This window comes from Cavia porcellus, unplaced genomic scaffold (assembly GCF_034190915.1).
Source record: "Cavia porcellus strain 051 isolate PalLab524CR breed Dunkin Hartley unplaced genomic scaffold, mCavPor4.1 scaffold_27, whole genome shotgun sequence".
Lineage (NCBI taxonomy): Eukaryota > Metazoa > Chordata > Mammalia > Rodentia > Caviidae > Cavia > Cavia porcellus.
In genome coordinates this window covers 1,810,375-1,826,207 of record NW_026947510.1, presented here as the reverse complement: position 1 = coordinate 1,826,207, position 15,833 = coordinate 1,810,375, and the positions used below count along the sequence as shown (strand labels likewise).

Genomic DNA, 15,833 nt, shown 5'->3' with positions numbered 1-15,833 from the left:
CGCCTCACCCTACCCTATCCTCACCCCATATGAACAACTTGACGTGCAGGCCTTCTGCAGAAGAGGTCCACACCACATCTGTGCTGGGTCTCTGCACTCCAGATAGGAAGTCATAGCAGTCAGCTAACTCTGCACCGTCACCCACCTGCTTCTCCTCTCCACTGGCTAGAGCTGGTCTAGCCATTCCACCTTGAAGAAGAAACAGGCTGTACTCTGAGAGCCCTACCCTAAGTTCATGAGACAAACTAGACATCTAAAGACTTGAGCCCTGTGTCAAGTAGTAGAACTGGGTCCAAGCCTGTGCAGATTCATATCTCCCCTGAATCTGGATTATTGGCTCCCGAGGTCTGCCTTCTTGGATGTAAAAGTTCATATTTTCGTCTTTTGTGTCATTCTCATAGCACTGTACCATTAGGTCTATAAGCTGAGTATAACTGGGGTGGTTAAACCGGAGAGCCCAGTATCTCTGATAGACCTGTGTCTCTGAGCTGGAGATTAATTTTAGGTGAGAAAACCGAGATCCACAGAGAGGAAGTGCCCACTGCTGGTCAGTGACATGGCCAGACCTAGAATCCAGGACTCTGCCATGCTCTGTGCTTCTGTCCTGCCGCATAGCTCATGCTGCAGTCTTCTGCTGAGAAAAGGTGTTTGTTTTCTTTCAGTCCTTCTCGCCTCAGTCTCAAAACTGAGTAGCTCAAGGGGCTGTGGTCCGTTTCCCTCCCCTCCCCTCCCTGTGCTGCTAGCTAAATCTCATCCTGTGATCTTTGTCCTCAGTGACAATGTACAGCACAAAGCAAAAAATAGCAGTTTGATTTTTTCCCACGTTCCAAGTTGAGCTTGAAGTGCTAGCAGTTTGAAATGCACTGCACAAATAAATCTTGTTTTGACTCATAGTCCAGGGGGTGGATAAATATGGAAACCCCCAAGTTATAATTTTGCAGTCATTTTTTTCTTAGCATAACGGCATGCTTTAATGTGCTGAGAAATTTTTTTGTTCTGGCTCCAGAGAAATGGCAGCACTATCCCAGCTAAGTGCTTTTTCGTGCCTCTCAGCAAATAGATATTAACACACACACACATGCACACACACACATACACATGCGCGCACGCACGCACACACCCTACAACTAACCCAGCCCCACAGCTGCACATCCTGAGCTGAATGCCAATCCCCAGCTCCAAGCTGACAGCCCTAGTTATTTAAAGTCAGAGATGGGTAATCTTTAGAATTTCGACAAATCTGTCTTCCAACAAGCTCAAGTTCAGAAAAAGGCAACTAAAATGATTGAAGATGTAGAGAGGGTTCTCTGTCAAAAGATCCTAGAAGAGAAACAGCTCTAGAAGCCTAGTTTACTGAGGAAGAATTAGAGATTTGGAGAAGAGCTATCAGATGAGCCACGTGAACAGGTGGCCACAGAGCCCAAAGCACACCCCAAGTCTCCTAAGAAGTGATCACATGTCATTCTGGTCTGTCACACTTCTGGGATTTTTACCAACATCTATAACAATATTAACAGCAGAGATTGAGTGAATCTGAAGCTTTTTCACCAAAGCCCCAGAAATTTGAAAGAGACAGGCTTTGGACTTAAAAGGAAGTGTGGTGCTTGGGGTGTGGCTTAGTGGTAGAGTACTTGCCTCACATCCAAGAGATCATGGGTTCCATCTTTAGCACTAGGAAAAAAAAAGTAGTGGAGGGGAATGTGTGTCACCTAGTGGGTAATTAGGAGCCTTCCTGTGCCAGGTAGCAGCAGGCTGAAAACCTAGTTGTGGACAGGAAATGTGCAGCAGTTAGACAGATAACTCAAGACTTTTAGGGTGAAAAGGAACTGCAGGACCCTCATGCCTACCCAGCCTATCCGTCTGCCCCCATTCAGGGGGCCAGGTGGTGAGTACCAACTTCCTGTGACAGGTAGCACATCCTCTGATCTTATGCATGTTCTTTTTCATTTCTGCCATTCGTCTGGAAATAGACTTCATTCCCCTTTACGCACAGCAGGCCAAGCCCACGGAGGGGAAGCAAATTGCCCAGAGTGGTTATATAAAAGAGGACAAACACATGCAACAGAAACCATAGCTCAAGTGCTTTACTTTCTCCTGCTCTATTTTATTTTTATATCTAAGAATTGCTTTTTAAAAGAAAGAAGAAGACTGTCCCTTTTCCTGAAAGGCAGCACTGGAGTTGTGGTACTCAGGACCCAGCTGTTAGACACAACTCAAGCTCCAGCCCATCCCTTTGGGTCTCTCAGGATTATCATCCCCTTTGCAGGGGCAGAAACCACAGCCAGTGCCCCTTTCAAGTGATAACAAAATAGGGCTCGAATTCTATCCTGAGATTTCAAGTCTGATGCTCATATTTTCAGAGAGTTTCCATGTCAAGAAATCCCACAAGCCTTAGTCATTTCTCACACATCAGTATACAAATAGCTCTCTCTCATGTGCTCTAAACAGCCAGCCTTTGGCCCAGTTCCCTGCTTCCTCCTCTTTTCTTCTTTTTCTGTGAGAAACTCTTCGCAGAAGTATCAGTCACCTGGCTCAGAGAATGGGGAGAGTCCCATTAGCAGACTCTGGCTAATAGGGAGCCACAGCGGTGAGTTCTTCACTCGCAACCTACTAGACACATCAACCACCTTGCACATAATTTATTGTCAGTAGGTCTGAAGACACAGCAAGATCTTGTAGGAGCTTTGAGTCACCATTAAAAACATTAATTCCCATCTTAGCAATGGATACCATTTTTAGGGAGTTCTATTTAATAAGATGCTAGGTAGCCAGGAAATAAGAATCCAGATGATGGATTGAGTGGAGAATTGTGGACTGGTTTGCTTACAGAGCGTCAGACATTAGTGACTTTGTTGTTGAATGTTCTTTTGGGTTCTCTGAACCAAATGTTCTCATTTAGTAAATGAGAATTTTTTTCTTACTACTGAACTGCAATAAAAATAAATGTACAGATCAAGGAAACATTGAGGCTTTAATTATAAAGGTAATTGCATTTAAATTTAAAATAGGCATTCCTGTCAGGTGGACTTGAGACATTTATTTGAAGTTCTGAGGTAAAATAGCTAAAGTATTAGCAATACTAACTGCTTGTAAGGTTCTGTTATTCCACAGCCCTTTTTATTTAGTAAAACATTTAGCTACAACGAATAACTATTCGTTACCAAATTATGATAAAAAGCTCCTAATTAAATATTTCACAAAGTAAAAATAACAGCCCTTTTAAATATGAGCATTACCATATTTGCACACTGAATAGCTGCCAGTCCCGGGCCCTTTGTTCCCCTGCAAAAAGGCGCGTGTTTCACCCCCTTTGCAGGAAGGGGCAGAGACTCCAGGATGCAGGCCCCTGGCTGACGTGTCCCAGCTGAGCAGGAGTAAACAGAACCAGTCCTGCTGGGAGGGAGCCTGCGCCCAGCAAAGGCAGCTGCTGTGGCCTCATGGGTTGTGCCTTCAGAGCCCAGGCTCCCAGTGGCACAGGTCTGTGGTGCCCACCTCCAATTAGGCACTCAGCAGTGCTTTATGGAGTTCTGTGGGCCGCATACGGTGAGACAGATTTGATCAAGCCCTCATGGAGACTGTGTGCCAACAGGAGGCCTCTGGAGATGCTGCTTCGAAGCCAAGCATTCTGTAGAAGAGTTTCAAACCACGCTAATTTCCTTGGTTCATTCCACAAGCATAGTGGCTTGAGAATGCCACAGGGGACACTGTAAGCACTAGAAAAGGACATAGTGTTAATCGGTGTCCATTGTCCATCCCCCCACACCCCCATACACACTTCCTGGTATTTCTAAGAACCCAGAAAAGTGCCCAGAGGGAAGTGGTTCTTGCCCTGATGAGGACTAGGAGGCAGGCAGAGGCCTAAGGCACCACGCCAAAGTGTGGTAACCCGAAGCTTTTAGAAGAGGTGGCGCTCTGTCCTATGTGGCAGCAGAAGACTTGCAAACCAGATTTTACCACTGCAGCCAACATTTTAAGTCTGCCCTTCTGGGCTCTCCTTATGGAAGCTTTTCTCAGTTGGGGATTATCTGTTCTGCAGGAAGCTATGGGAGGCCGTGTTCCTGTTCTTCTGCTGGGCAATAAACTTGACAATGAGAAGGAGCGAGAAGTTCCCCGAGGCCTGGGGGAGCAACTTGCCAAGGTAAAGCAGCAGCCTTTCTTCTCTCCGGACAGGGTGGGAACTCCCAGATAGTCCTGGCTCCTGAGCCTGAAGACAGACACAGGTCACAAGATGGAGTTGTTTGGAACCCACTAGATGTGGGAAATGATTCTAAACTTTGTTCCTTGGGACACAGAATTCCTCTCTGTATCATTGGCATTTGTATTTGATTACCTTTAAGGATGAAAAACAGTGTTCCTCCTTGGGCCACTCTGCTAGAGAATCACTGTTTTAATCAAGGTATTGCTTTGAAGGTGTGAACTCAAGATAAACTTGAGAGGCACTGGAAAACCTACCGTTAAAATAAGCATCAGCCTCTAGCCAAGAATGGACCATTAGGGCTTGGAGGAAACCAGACAGCAAGACAAAGCTTGTTCTCAGGTTTCTCTTTCATGGTGCTGTGTAGATGGGTGCTCACCACCTTGCAATTCTACAGTCCTTACTGCATTCACCCTACTCAGAGAGTTTGGCTCATTAGAGCCTCGGAGAAGATCACAGACAATGACATTCAAGGACAAAGATGAGAAAGGCTTCCAGGTATCTGTGTGGCAGGTCATCGAGTGGTTATGTGTCTGTAGTTCCGAGATCCAAATGCCCTGAAGACAGAAATGTCCTTGTATATTTTATTTGGCAGGAAAGTCTGATCGCAAAGTCTGACACAAGACTGCATTTTTAACTGCATTTAGAGTGAACACTGAAGTATTTCACTGAAGAAGTATGAATGTGTTTGATTATAGAGTGGCATCCCAGACCTTCTGAGGGTATTATATAATATACAAGATATAACATATGTGTTACCTTTCTATAATTAAAAAAATTTTGAATTCCCAGGGACATGTAGATCCAAAGATTTTAGCTGAAGAAAAGCAGACCTGTGTTTTTATTATTATCCCATTTTCTTTTCTCTTTTTCTCCTTTCAATCCATGAGAAAAACACTGAGATGGTAGTTGAGTGTCTCAGCTCACCAGTGGTGGGATCAGCAGTCCTGTCTCCCAGTGGGTCCTGTACCCTCCTGCCCCCACCCACCAGTAAGTCTGACAGAGTCAGGGCTGGATCGCAGCTCACACAAGGACGTGAAGGGGCAGAGGCTGCGCAGGGCTGTGGCTGTGCATGGAGACAGCTAGACATGCAAGCCACAGTTTGAACCATGACTGCCGAAGTATCCTCACTCAGATGGCTCCATGCCCACAAGACATCGACCTCTGAGGAAACAGCATCTCCAAGCAGGAGCTGGTGCCATCAGCAGTGCTATCACAGAGTGAGCAATCTAATCGAAAGTGATAAATGCACTACAGTGAGCTCTGGCCCAGGGCCTGTGCACACAGCACAGCCACCGCATAATACAGTGAGGGACAGTTGTCTCATGTGCCAACACTGATAGCCTGGGCAGCTAGAATAGTCATCATCTGGCCTGAAAAAAAATCCAACTCGAGGGCTTGTAACATCCACCAGGACCCATAAGAGCTCCAGGGTCCTGTGCAAAGCATGCTGCCACAAGCCCTGCCATTCACTAACTGTGTGACCAGAGCAGCTCAGCCATGTGCAGGGTTGGCCTCAGTTTCTTCACTTGGGAAGTTGGAAGAATATAGACTGTGCAGGCCCTTGGGTCTCTGGCCTGTATCCCAGGCTTCTGAGACTCTGAAACAAGTGTGCACATTCTTGCAAGTGGAGCCAGTATGAACCAGGCTGTGCAAGGCTCTCTTATGATCATTATGGCTCACCCGGGGATGCTTACAGAATGAGCATTAGACAGGGAGCTGAGGGGCCAGAAAATTGCCGCAGCCAGAGGAAGGACAGGGATTAGGAGTCAAAGGGTCTGTGAGACGAGGTGAGGGCTTAGAAAGAGGCAGCCAAGGCACTCCCCCTGTCAGGTTCCTCTAACTCCCCCAGTACCCTGCTCTTAATTCCGGTTTTATGATTCCAGGAGAACAATCTGATCTTCTATGAATGCAGTGCCTATTCCGGTCACAACACCAAAGAGTCCCTGCTCCAACTCGCCAGGTAAAGAGACACATGCACAAGGCCAAGGGACATGCTGAGCCTAGCTGTGCCAGGCCTGGTAGACGCATGACATCCCCTCTGCCCAGACTATGTCCCTGGGCCTCCTCCCTGTGTGCTCCAGCACTCTGAATCCAGGATGGGTGGCCCAGACCTCTGTGTGGGATGTCAGCCATCAGGAGCAGCCTTCCGAAGCCCAGCAGTGATAATAAAGAAGCTCCCTGCTGGTCACTCTCCTCCATCTTCTGAGTCTGACAGGTGGTGTTTTTGCAAGGACTCCACCTAGGAAAGTTTCTCTCAGAGGTGCCTCAACACGGTACCTAGTGTCTTAGCAGACATTAGTAAGCAGTCAGCTGGGAGTAAGTGTTGTTCTGAGGAGAGGAGGAGGCAAGGCTAGGAAGGAGAATCAGTCAGAGGTCGCCAGTTAGGATGCTCGAAGAACTAGTCACACAGAGAGACTTGTTCCTTAAGACCCTGTCTAACCAAAAGTTAAGAAAACAATTGTGTGCAGTGGAGAGGTCAGGGTTACGGGGGACAGTTCTGGGATCTTCTCTGACACAGACTCAGAGAGCTTTGTTGGGCCTGCCAGAACACCAACCTGACCTTTCCTGCCCAGCTGGGTGCTTGTGAAGGTTGGGGGAAGGGCATATGGTGATAACATAAAGCTGTGAAAACATAAAGCAGGATAAGATACTTAGCATTGTTTTAAATCCCTTGCCTCCTACATTTAATCTGGATCTGTGGCCACGTGGCTCAAGCCTGGGAAGTTAACTATGAATAAGCCACAAGCCTGCGTGCCAGTTACTGCAATAGGACATGGGGCTCAGAGACAAAGGCACTGTCTCTGCCCTTAAGCAGCTCATGCTCTGCTGAGAGATAAAGCTGAGGAGAAGGCACCTTGATGCTGAGAGGTAGAATACAAGCACCAAAGGTCAGAGTGCAACCAGGGACACTTGGGTCAACAAGAGAGTAGCTGGGGAGGCTTCATGGAAGAGGTGTCCTGAAGGATCCGTGTTGACTAAGCTGTGGCCGTAGCATTAGTCACACCCTGGGTGCAGGGGGTGGGGGGCATTCAGTGCTGTCTTAGTCTCTGTGGGTGCTTTCTGCATCACTCAGGAGGCCTGGCTCTGAGGGTGCTGGGCTCCTGAGCCTAGCAGATTCTCCATGGGAACACTGTCTCTCCCCTTCCCCCAGGTTCCTCAAGGAACAGGAAGACATAGTGAGAGAGGACATCATTCAGGTTGGCCGCCCCACCAAGAAGAAATCCTGCTGCAGATGACAGGAGGCCTCAGAGAGGACTGGACTTCCTCCGCCCCTGGCAGGGCTCACCCAGACCTCTGTCTTTGTTGGGGACTTGCCTCCCCCAGAGGAAGGGAAGCAAATGGATCAGCAGTGCTGCTCTCAAGCATCTCTTCTAGATCCCAAGTGTCCACTCTTCCCCCCTCCCCTCCAGCTTGGTTTCCTGGGGGAAAGAAACAGGTGGGCCAGAAAAACCATCAGGTGCCTCCTCCTCCTCCCTTCTCCCCTTGCCCTTAGGAGCTCTGTGCTCTGGTTGCCATGGCAACTGTGCAGGGCCAACTTGCTGCTTCCTGGAGGCCAAAGATGTGCCAAATTTGTTGCTCTTCCTTTGACCCCTATTCTCCAGAGGTCAAAGGGGGTACTCTTGTCACACATTTCATAGACCTTGACAGACTTGAACAGAAAGAAGAAAATCACTCAGGGTTCCGCCCTTCCCCCATCCCAAGCCTCAGAGCAGTCTCTTGGTGATCACCACATTCATGAATTGTCCCCCTTTGGGTCTGTGGAACAGTGCCTCCCAGAGAACCCACAGCCTTTCTTGCCCATCCCTAGTGACATCCTTGACTCCAGGGCAAGCCAAGGGTGACAATTTATGTCTGGAGTTAGGGAGTCAGCTTTCTTCCTACCTAACTCTGACTAAGAGATGAAAACAAGGGGAAAAGCCATCTGCTGCTAAAGGGAACAACCATCTCTGGAGGGTATAAGTAAGGTATAGACAGCTATATAAAGCCGTGTTCTAAATGTGCCTCAGAATAACTCAAAGAATCATGCATGATGATTAATGGAGGAGACTGATATGCAGGCAGTGTGGCCTAGCACCAAGGCCGTAGTTACCAAATTCATTTTATATTATTTTCCTTTTCCAGGAGAGTATGCTTTTCTTTAATGTGGCTGTAATGTCGGCATTTTAGTGGTGTTTGGAAGGTGACTAAGGTGTAGCTGCTGGCTTTGGCACAGGCTGCTCGGACAGAAAGATCTGGGTCCCCGTGAGATTCCTTTCACGAGAGAAGGGGAAGTTCTAGCACTAGAGTGCCCCAGGATCACTGGATGGACGTCAGGTGCAGGCAAGGGCATTCATTCTTGTCCTGGGTAAGAAGCCAGATAAAAAAAATCATAAGATCCCTGCCGAGGTACCCCCAGCAAGGTGAGTGGTTTAGGCCCCAGTGTCAGAGCACACTGAGCAGAAGACAGCGGGAAGTGTCCCAAGGTCACGGCTCCAAGCAGCTGGCCAAAGACAGCCCACACACAGCCAGACAGGGAGAGAAGAAGCTGCTAGCTAGAGTTCCTAGGGGTATTTCCAAGCCTCCTCTTCAGACTGCAGAAAACGTCAGCCCCAGTGGGTCACCAGGCAAGTGGCATCTCCTTTCTGCAGATCTCTCTCCCCACTTCCTCTTTTTTTCTCCCTCCACACTTGCAAAAACCAGAGACCCATGAGGCACAGAGTGTCTAAAGGTCTGGAGTGTTCCCTCCAGGCTCCCGCCTCACCAGGCTCTTTTCACTTGGGAGCTTCCTGCTCAGATACTGATGGTGGTGTAATCATTTTCCTTCACTGACTGACCCTAGGTCCCTTGTACAAGTTTGGAGAGAACTTTCAAGGAACTCCTTCCCTAAGGGAAAGGCAGTGGTGACTGCCTCACGGTGGGGTGTGGCCCCTTGAAGAAAGGATATGTAGGTGTGTGTGTGTGTGTGTGTGTGTGTGTGTGTGTGTGTGTAGGGCAGGTGGAAGGCAAGATGGTCTTAGAATAGGTCAGTTCCTCTGCTTCTGACCAAACAGATGGAACTGGTATTACAGGTAAGCAGAGTCCACTTGGGGCTCTCTAAGTCCTCAGACACCTTTATCCCCTTGCCTTATCCCTGCCTCAGGTTTCATTTTCCCCATTAGTAAAGTGCCTTCACGGGTTTTTTCCATTTATAAAGTGGAACAACCCTGCTGCCAGGCTTCTGGCGTGGAGAGCAAATGCCAGCACTCTTCAGAGGCCTGGCAGAGAAAGATGGTGTAAGAGGATCTCCACCAATTTCAGGAGACCACAGGGAGTGTCCCCAGGCCAGGCCTCCAAGGAGGCCTCTGCTTCCTTCTTCTGTAGCCTCACTGTAGGAGAGTGGAGAGCTGATGTTTCAGGAGAACTCCGAGAAGTCCCCTGTCCCCTCATCTGACTCATTTTAGCCACTAGGTCGACCAGAGTCAACCCAGAGGTCACCCTGGCCCAGGGGCTGGCAGGATGCCTGGAACAACCTTCTGGTTCTGTCCCACTTGTATTGCTGTGAAGATCTCAAGCCAGTCACCTAACCAAGCTGTCCACTCACCTGTACACTGGGTGTTTTTATCCCCATGACATCCAGAGTGCTACAGGAAGTAATGGATGTAAAGTACTTAGCACAGTGCCCAGAACCTCATAGGTACTGAGAAGCAGGGTCTATGTTTGTTTGGTCAGCACTGAGTTGCTGCCCCGTCTGCTTGCCTTACTTTGGTTTTAGATTGAGAACCAGCTAACACTTAGCAAGCATCTATCTGAAACAAGCCTGTTCACAGAGACCACCTCTCTTGAGCATCTCTCTGCCTGACCCATTTGCAAGGTTCTGGGTTCAGGTCTGACCTCACCACGTGGCCTCATGCCCTTCATTCCTGGCTTTCCTGTCAGTGCCGATATCCTGGCAGAACTTGTTGTCTGATTTCAGCTCTGATCCACTCCTCACCTTGTCCAAGACTCAGGCAGCAGCTCAGAGCTGGTGCTGGCCCTGGCTATTTACCTGTGAGTGGCCAGTACTCTTGCTCACAGCCAAGCCTTGCCCCTGCTCCGCCAGCATGGCTTCTTATGCTCTTTTTGGGGTCTGCTGCTGCCTTTGGCCCAGCGTCGCCAGTTCAAGAACTCCAGCACCAAATCAATGCCTGGGCTTACCTTGCATCTCACATGTGCTTCCCTGCAGTCTCCTTAAGGTCTTAGAGTGACACCCCAGTTCTCCCTTTCCATCCTGTATTAATTCCCTACTCTTAGGACCTGCATTCAGTCTTGGGGTCCCTGCTCTCCTGGGTCCACACCGGGGCCTACTTATGTGCTCCATCAAGAACACCTGGAACCTTCATTCCTGTCCCAAACAGTCACCCTTCTGAAGGATCTTAAACCAATCCCAGAGGAGGTATTTCACACAAATAGTAGCTCCAGAGCAGTATTTGTATGTTAACAAAGAACTCTAAGTGACGCAAAACTAACCCAAATGAAGAGTCCATAGGGTTAAATATTAAACACTACAGTGATCATGAAGGTTACATATTTAAGACAAAGCTGTCTGCTTTCATCAGACCTTTGTTTGCTTCATGCATTTAGAGACTCTTGCTTGCATTCAGATATGCTTGTCCCTGTGACATCTCTGGGATGTCTTAGCCCTTTGTCATTATGAAGCACCCTCTGTTGAATTAACAACTTCTGTTTTAAAGCCCATTCCATTCTGCCTTGTACTACAATAGCCACTTTTTGTTGCTGTTCGCATAGTGCATTTTTTACATTCTTTTATTTCCAGCCAATAGGCTGACACAAATATGTGTCTTTAAATCTAAATTGAATCTGTTGTTGATAGCATACAGTTAGATCATTTTTAAAGCCTGTTTTTCCAATTTCTCTTCTAATTGGAAAGTTTATTTGCATCTAACGCAATTGACAAGCAGGATTTATGTCTGCTGTTTTGCTGTTTATTTTCTACCCATCATTTTTATTCCTCTATTCTTCCATTACTACTTTTTGTATTAAATAGGTACCTTCTAGTGAGCCATTTTAATCTTTTATTTTAACTGTACATTTTTACCTGTTTTCTTGGTGACTACCCTGAGGATCACCATTAATATCTCAATTTACTAGCAATCTGTTTGGATTAATAGCAACTTATTTTCAATAATACACAAAAAAGTTGCTCCTCTAAGGCTTCATTTTCCCTGCCTCATACTGTTGTCACAAATTACATCTTCACACATTCTGAGCCTATCAACATAGATGTGTAATTATTGTTGTATTCAGTTGTCTTTTAATGGTAGAGAACAAAGGAGTTTTTTAAAAAATTATACTATCTTTTATATTTAACTATACAATTGATTTTACTAGTGCTCTTGATGTCTGCATGTCAACTTGGATTATTATCTTGTGGTTTTTCATCTCAGCCTGAAGGACTGGTTTCCTTTAGTATTTCTTGAAGGGCTGTCGTGGTTACTTTTCTCATCACTAAGACACAATATTCAAGGCCCACAAGTTAAAGGAGGAAAGATTAGTTTCAGCTCACAGTGAGGTTTCAGTGCAGTCAGGTGGCTCCAAGGCAGGGTGCCACGGCAGAAGGGCCTCACAGAGAGCAGGCAGAAGGCTGCAGAGCAGTGCAGGGCAAACCTCTCTTTCCCTTTTATCACATCAGGCTAATCTTTTTGGGTTGTACCATTCCATATCCAGAACTGGGATAAACCAATCAGTAGACTACTTCATTACCATACAACCTTAATCTCCCAGCACCACATACCCATGATTCAGCAACCTCCAAAAAGCCCCACCTAAAAGCACGTGAGGTTTTAGGGGGGCATCTATGCAAAAGCTGTAACAAGAGCAGACCTGCTATAGATAAACTCTCTCTGTTTCTGTATAGCTGTGAATGTCTTAATTTATCTTGCATTTCTCAAGGTTATTTTTGCTAGCTATAGAGTTTTAGGTTGACATCTGTTTCCAGCATTTAGACTGTGCATCCCAGTGTTTCTGGCCTCCCTGGTTTCTGACATGAAATTAACCATTATTCTTACTGAGGGCCCCTTGTATGTGATGAGTTGCTTCTCTCTTTGTGTGTGGCTTTCAGCTCTTTGCTTTTGATGTTTCCAGCTGTGGATTTCTTTTGAATTTATCTCTCTTGGTGTGTGTTGAGATTCTTGATGGGTAGATTAATAGTCCAAATTGGGAGAGCTTTTGTCATTTTTTTCAAATATTCTACCTACCATATTCTCTCTTCCCTTTCCTTTTGGGCTCTCATTATGCATAGATGGCATTCTCAATAGTGCTCCACTGGCTACTGAGGCTCTGCTCATTATTTTTATTCATTTTTGTTTGTGTTCTTCATCTGATGTCAATTGACCTACTTTAAAATTCACTGATTCTTCTACCTGATCAAATATGAATTTTATGTAAATTTAAGTTAATTTTTCATTTCCATTATTTATTATACCTTAGACTCCAGAATTTCTGTTGGGTTCCTCATTATAATTTTCTAGTCTTTATTAACAGTCTCTTCTTTGCAAGTCTCTATTTTCATCCTTTTTTCTAGTTCTTTAGACATGGCTTCCTTTAAGTCTTTAGCTGTATTTAAAATAGCTTAGATTTAAAGGCTTAAGTCTTCTTCCTTCCTTATACGCCACAAAACACAGCTAGGAGCCAGTCTCCTTCCTTATCTCTGCCACCGGCCTCCTCTCCAGAGTCTCTCCTCTCTTCTGAAATGGAAAGTGGAAGGGGTCTTTGGGATTGAGATCATTCTGGGTGACCAGTGGAGTTGAGGTGCCCAAGGAGGTGCCCAGTTCCTTGGGCAAGCAAGGGGAGCCCAGAAACCCTTACACAAGACTCCTAAGAATCCAGACATCCAGTGTGGAAGTCAGATCTGAAGCTTGAAAAGTAAAAGGCAGTTTACTCCCAAATAATGAAATTATAGTACACATGCATGAAAAACCCAAAACCCAATGTCCTGGGCTTCTGCTGGGACCAAACCCCTGCCTGGCTTCCAGGACTCATGCAAAGGGTGGTCAGCTCCTCCTCCTCCTCCTCCTCCTTCTCCTCTTCCTGGGAAATAGAAAGAGGCTACCCAAAGCCCAGCCAGGCCCAGTCAGAATCCACAGGATTTGACCTTGTTGGTCATTTCCTCCCTCTTTATAGTGAGGAGTGGCTGACAGGATAGAAATGCAGTGTGAACCTCCCATACCCACTTTCCTACCTCTGTTGGTGTTTCTATTCATGGACATATTAATTACCAGCAACAGCAATAACAAAGAACATCATAACTCCACTGTTCACACAATTCAGTGGAGCCAATTTAATCAAAGTGCCCTACTTAGGAGAACATTGCTGGGAGTTGAGGGGGCTGGGAGACCACGCAAGGCAATGGTTGGCCGAGGACCTGAAAGCCATGTGGAGCTGAGAAGGTTGGACAGGGTTGCACCATTTATCATCCTGGGGCCAGAGCTGAGTCAGGTCTAAGCTGACCCTTTCTCCAAGCTAGGACCTCATGGAGACTTTGGCTCAGATTTAGAGGTGGTGATTGTAGACCCTTGTCATAGCACTGGGAGACTCCTCTCCCTACAAATGAGGACTCCTAGAATCAGCAAGACCTGTGCTATCACAGTGAATTATGACTGGATCCATCTGCCCTATACAAATAAATAGAAGACTACACTATCAAGCAGAAGTTGCAAAAGAACACAGACAGAATAGGATCGTTATTTTTTCAACTTGGAAACAATAATTGAAACATGTGAGTGTGAACTCAGAATGAATCAGGGAAACATGACTGTGGAGGTGCAGCACTAGGTCAAGGGCAGAGTGCCAGGGTGTAGTCCCGGCTCTCCCAGGCTACTCTGTAATGGTGCTAATCCCTACATACTGTTTAAAGGACTTGGGGAATGAAAGGCCCTGGACCAAGGTCCTGAGAGCAGGAGCAACCATATCCATGGCTTTTTGTTTGGCCCAGTGCCTAGCAAGTTGTCTTTGCCTTATGGGAGCATTTGAAGGCCAAGTGTCATTTCTGGAGAACAAGGCTCATCCCCTGGGAGAACTGCACCTCTGGAGCCTAGGTCCCAGAGGCTGTTCTGCTGTGCCCCTGTCCTGGGCAGACCCATGGAGTTTGCTTCGATGGTTCAAATGAGGTGCTTCTTCTAGCTTTTACAGCAGCACACTGGGGAGCCTTCTGGCTGCTGTGATTCCATTGCCTCTCAGACAGCGTGATGCCCATCAAAGCCTTCCATCTCAGCCCTGCCCACAGCCTCCCCAGCTGCTGCCAGTGGCAATCATTACCTTCAGGCTGTTCAACAACTCAATTTTGCTTGAGCTCCCTGCCTCTGTGCCCAGAAGATGTTTTCTGGCCCATTTCTCTTTGTTCTTGGTGTGGAACCAGCCCTATACCCCATTGTCCCTCTCCCAAAAGCTTTCTCTGGTCCCCAAGACCTGCTCAGAATAAGGACCTGCATGAAAGTTGTGTGACTTTGTGCAAGGCCTAGACTGGCTGGGTGTCTGAGCTCACTTCCTCATTTGCACAAGAGCGCTCCCAGCCTTGCTCTCACAGTGGGGACCTCAGGGAAAGAGCCAAGTCAACTGAAAGACACAGTGCAAATGATAGTTATTAACTCATCATGTCTCCCTACACAGGAAACCAAACCAAACACAGTAGGATAAAGAGAGAATCTACATTTCTCAGTAACTGGGAGAAGCTAAGGCCAAAGGTAGACGCTCCTCCCATTTCCCCTTTGGAAGAGAATGAGCAAAACTTGCATTTCTTCAAGCTAGAGAATTTCCTGCTTTCTCTCCACAATGATTTGGCATTGCATGAGGTGCCAGTGTCACACAGACTATAAGGTCTTACCATCAGGGTTGCGGTCTCCATATTTGTATCTACCATATGACCTACAGAACAAATGCTGAGTGGGGCAGATGCATGAAGTGAAGTCATTAGGTCATGCATTCTTGACTGGCCCACCTTGGTATACATAGTTTATAAAACACTTCCACATTGGGATAGTGAAGAAGTTCTGGAGCTGGATAGTGGTAGTCAGGGCAGGCTGCACATGGTATCATGAATGTACTTGTAAATTTTTAAATGGTTAAAATTATAAATATTATGCATCTTTTACTGAAATAAAGTAGAAAAGCACAAAAATATTCATGTTTCATGAAGGAAGGAAGGATTGACTTTCTTCCATCCCCAGCAATTAGGAAGCCCCACCCTGGCCTTGTGTCACATCCAAGGGCACAGGTGAGAAGGAAGACAACCTGATCTCTAGCCCTGGGAACTGCAGGGCACTTGAGAGCAGCAAACTCCTGGAAACCCACTGTACCAGGTGTACATGACACCCACAGCCTCCCCTCTCCCAGGCTGGACTCTGCCCAGAAAGTGCTCAGCACTCCTGGTGCTCACTCTGCCTGGCCCATGCATGTACTTCTCTTGGGGAGTTGGCCGCATGCCACTTGTGGACAAACTCCTTGTAAAACAGAATCTTCATGCCCTGAATCCCAACAGCAGTGCCGTCCTGGCTCCAGAGCAACTATGACAGTGTGCTGAATAAAAACCAAATAATGAAAGTCTCTTGTTGTTCCTGGAATTCTGTTGCATTGACTATGGCAAGAAATACATTAACAAGTGCCTCAAACTATGTTGATTTTG

General features: G+C 46.7%; 1 protein-coding gene across 10 annotated transcripts in view; it reads left to right on the top strand.

Moving 5' to 3' along the window:
• Positions 1-15,751, top strand: part of Cracr2a (calcium release activated channel regulator 2A) — a 117,069-nt gene extending 101,318 nt beyond the window's left edge. For 7 of the 10 annotated variants that reach the window (XM_063237695.1, XM_063237702.1, XM_063237694.1 and 4 more), the window contains 2 exons: positions 4,037-4,138; positions 5,086-5,324. In XM_063237695.1, coding sequence (XP_063093765.1) covers positions 4,037-4,138; positions 5,086-5,301 — 318 coding nt within the window. In that variant the 3' untranslated portion in view covers positions 5,302-5,324. The other 3 variants (XR_010043671.1, XR_001199734.2, XM_003463295.5) reach the window with 3 other exon arrangements.
• The last annotated feature ends 82 nt before the right edge of the window (positions 15,752-15,833 follow it).